At 45.7% G+C, this 2,500-nt stretch overlaps 2 protein-coding genes across 4 annotated transcripts in view; both read right to left on the bottom strand.

The window, feature by feature from the left end:
- LOC122246048 (BTB/POZ domain-containing protein KCTD9) overlaps window positions 1-2,344 on the bottom strand; it is a 454,156-nt gene extending 451,812 nt beyond the window's left edge. For both annotated transcript variants that reach the window (XM_086533750.1, XM_086533751.1), the window contains exon 1: window positions 2,326-2,344. The gene's annotated coding sequence lies outside the window, so the exon portion shown is untranslated. The remainder of the gene's footprint in view (window positions 1-2,325) is intronic.
- Window positions 1-2,500, bottom strand: part of LOC122258621 (protein big brother) — a 19,917-nt gene that overhangs the window by 13,305 nt on the left and 4,112 nt on the right. The window contains exon 2 of one of the 2 annotated variants that reach the window (XM_043024656.2): window positions 2,342-2,431. In XM_043024656.2, the coding sequence (XP_042880590.1) occupies window positions 2,342-2,431 (90 nt within the window). The remainder of the gene's footprint in view (window positions 1-2,341; window positions 2,432-2,500) is intronic. The other variant, XM_086533753.1, reaches the window with a different exon arrangement.

The raw sequence follows: 2,500 nt of genomic DNA, 5'->3' as shown, positions 1-2,500 counted from the left end.
TCCAAAGCCGCCCACGCCACGGGGCGGGCGGCAACCGGAGAGCCACGGAGCCAGAGTAAGCCATGGCGGAGTGAGCCAAGCCAAGCCAGCAGCTAATCCTGGAAACCTGAGCCATCGTCGGTATACCACCGCTGCCGCAAAAAGATGGCGGTGCACCCCACTAATCCCAGGAACCTGTACACCACTGCTACCACACACAACCACTCCTACCACACGCAGCCATGTCGCGCCAACACCACGAGTCTGCCATGGAATTATTCTTGTTGCACAATTCGCCTCGCAACCTTGACTGTGTTTAAGGGGTTTCGGTGAGACGGGGTGCGACTTTATGGGGTAGGGGGGGGGGGGTAGGGGCAAACGTTTGTGGTTTGACTTGCATGGTATTGTTGTTGTTGTTGTTGTTTTTCTTTGGTTGGTTGGTTTGCATCTGATTGTTGTTGTTTTTCTTGTTTGTAATTCAGTGGTGCTTAGGTTCCTATTGCGCATTGCAATGGAAAATGATAAATTTTGTATAATTCTTCCTCTAACAATAATAACGAAGAATCATTATTCCAAAATTGTCATCACTGTCATCATTAATATTTTTTTTTCCTAGTACTATTTATATATTCTATAAAGAGTCAACAAAGCCATACAGCTGATTAAAACAAAAGAAAAACAGAAACTGTATTTCTTTACACACACACACACACACATAACCACATACATACGCACACAGAGTATTACAAACGTGGGGAAATAGATATATACCAACAAACAAACAAACAAGCAAACACACATAAACGATTTACATGCGCCTATACAGACAAACGAAGAGGCGAACACAAAATACATTCTTACAGATAAAGACATACACATCCATACACACCCTGCTACACACCACAAACATATACACTCCGAACACGCCTTTTCCTCTCTAAAATAGCCTGGATTTCCCTCCACTTTTTACCAAGAAAGCTAAAATGGATTCATGATTCGGCGTTCTCGTATACTGACTTTTACCAAGAAAGCTAAAATGGATTCAAGATTCCGCGTTCTCGTACATTTTCCTTTACCAAGAAGGGCTATAATGGATTCAAGATTCCGCGTTCTCATACATTTTCCTTTACCAAGAACGCTATAATGGATTCAAGATTCCGCGTTCTCATACATTTTCCTTTACCAAGAACGCTATAATGGATGCAAGATTCCGCGTTCTCGTGCACCTTCCTTCCCCGACTTTTCACCAGGATAGAATGGATTCAAGATTCCGCGTTCTCGTATGCCAACTTCCCGCCATCACTTTCGCCACCGTATAATCAAGGAAACAGTTCGCCATCGTTGGGAAAAAATGATATTCCATTATGCAATCAGGGAATAGCCAAGGTCTGTTCGTGCACTTGTTCATTTAAAGGATAATGGTCAAATTGGCGCTTGTATTATGCAAACAGGAAATCGTTTTATACCTGTAGTCTCTTTTTTGAGCGGAGCGCGGGTAGGATATTCTATTGGGGGGGGGGGACGTAGAGGAGGAAGAGGAGTAAGAGAAGGGAGGGAAGGGGAAAGAAGGGAAGGGGAGGAGGAGGAGCAGAGGAAGGAACAAGAAGAGGGAGAAGGAGGAGAGGGAGAGAAGGAATGGGGAATGGGAGAGGAGAGGAGAGGAGGGGTGAGGAGGGGAGGGAAGGGAAAGGAAGGAAGGAGGCAGGACAGGTGGAATGACAGGAAGGAGAACACGTAAAGGAACAGCTAAAAAACAGAAAAGATCTGAGACGAAGAAGATGGCGATATATGATAATAATAATAATGATAATGTGAAGAACAAGAAGAAGCGGGAAAACAGGAATAACAATGACCCAGAAGAAGAAGAACAAGAACACAGACGACAGCTGTTGTTGCAACTCTTGAACTTCCTCCTACTTCTAATTCTCTCTCTCTCTCTCTCTCTCTCTCTCTCTCTCTCTCTCTCTCTCTCTCTCTCTCTCTCTCTCTCTCTCTCTCTCTCTCTCTCTCTCTCTCTCTCTCTCTCTCTCTCACGTACAAGTACACAGCAGGTGCTTCTGTTACCACCTATTCGCACTTCCGCCATTTTGTAACGCTATAACAACAACTTCCGCACAGCTGATAATGCACTAACACTGCCAGACTGAAACATACATGTACACGCCCATTCACACACAGAAAAAAGACACACACACACACTCTGCATCCTCACACACACACACACACACACACACAAACACACACACAGACACACACGTACACACAAACCTTCCAACACACACGCAAACACTCACCCACCCACCCACACACCCACCCACACACACCCACACACTCAAAACAGAAGACCTTTCCATCCACTCACCACTTCCGTGTGTCCTTCTCTGACTCCAGCTTGAAACCTCTGCCTTCTCTCCTCCATGGGTCGATCCCTGTAGCCTGTGTATCGAACCTGCTTGAATACAGAAGAGGGGGGGGAGGTGTTAGTACACTGTCTGTCTATTGAGGGGTGGGGGGTAGGGGG

The sequence above is a fragment of the Penaeus japonicus genome, unplaced genomic scaffold (genome assembly GCF_977035675.1).
Source record: "Penaeus japonicus unplaced genomic scaffold, GWHDUDI00000001_assembly GWHDUDI00000040, whole genome shotgun sequence".
Lineage (NCBI taxonomy): Eukaryota > Metazoa > Arthropoda > Malacostraca > Decapoda > Penaeidae > Penaeus > Penaeus japonicus.
The sequence above is the reverse complement of the archived record's forward strand: the minus strand, read 5'-3'. Positions and strand labels throughout refer to the sequence as shown.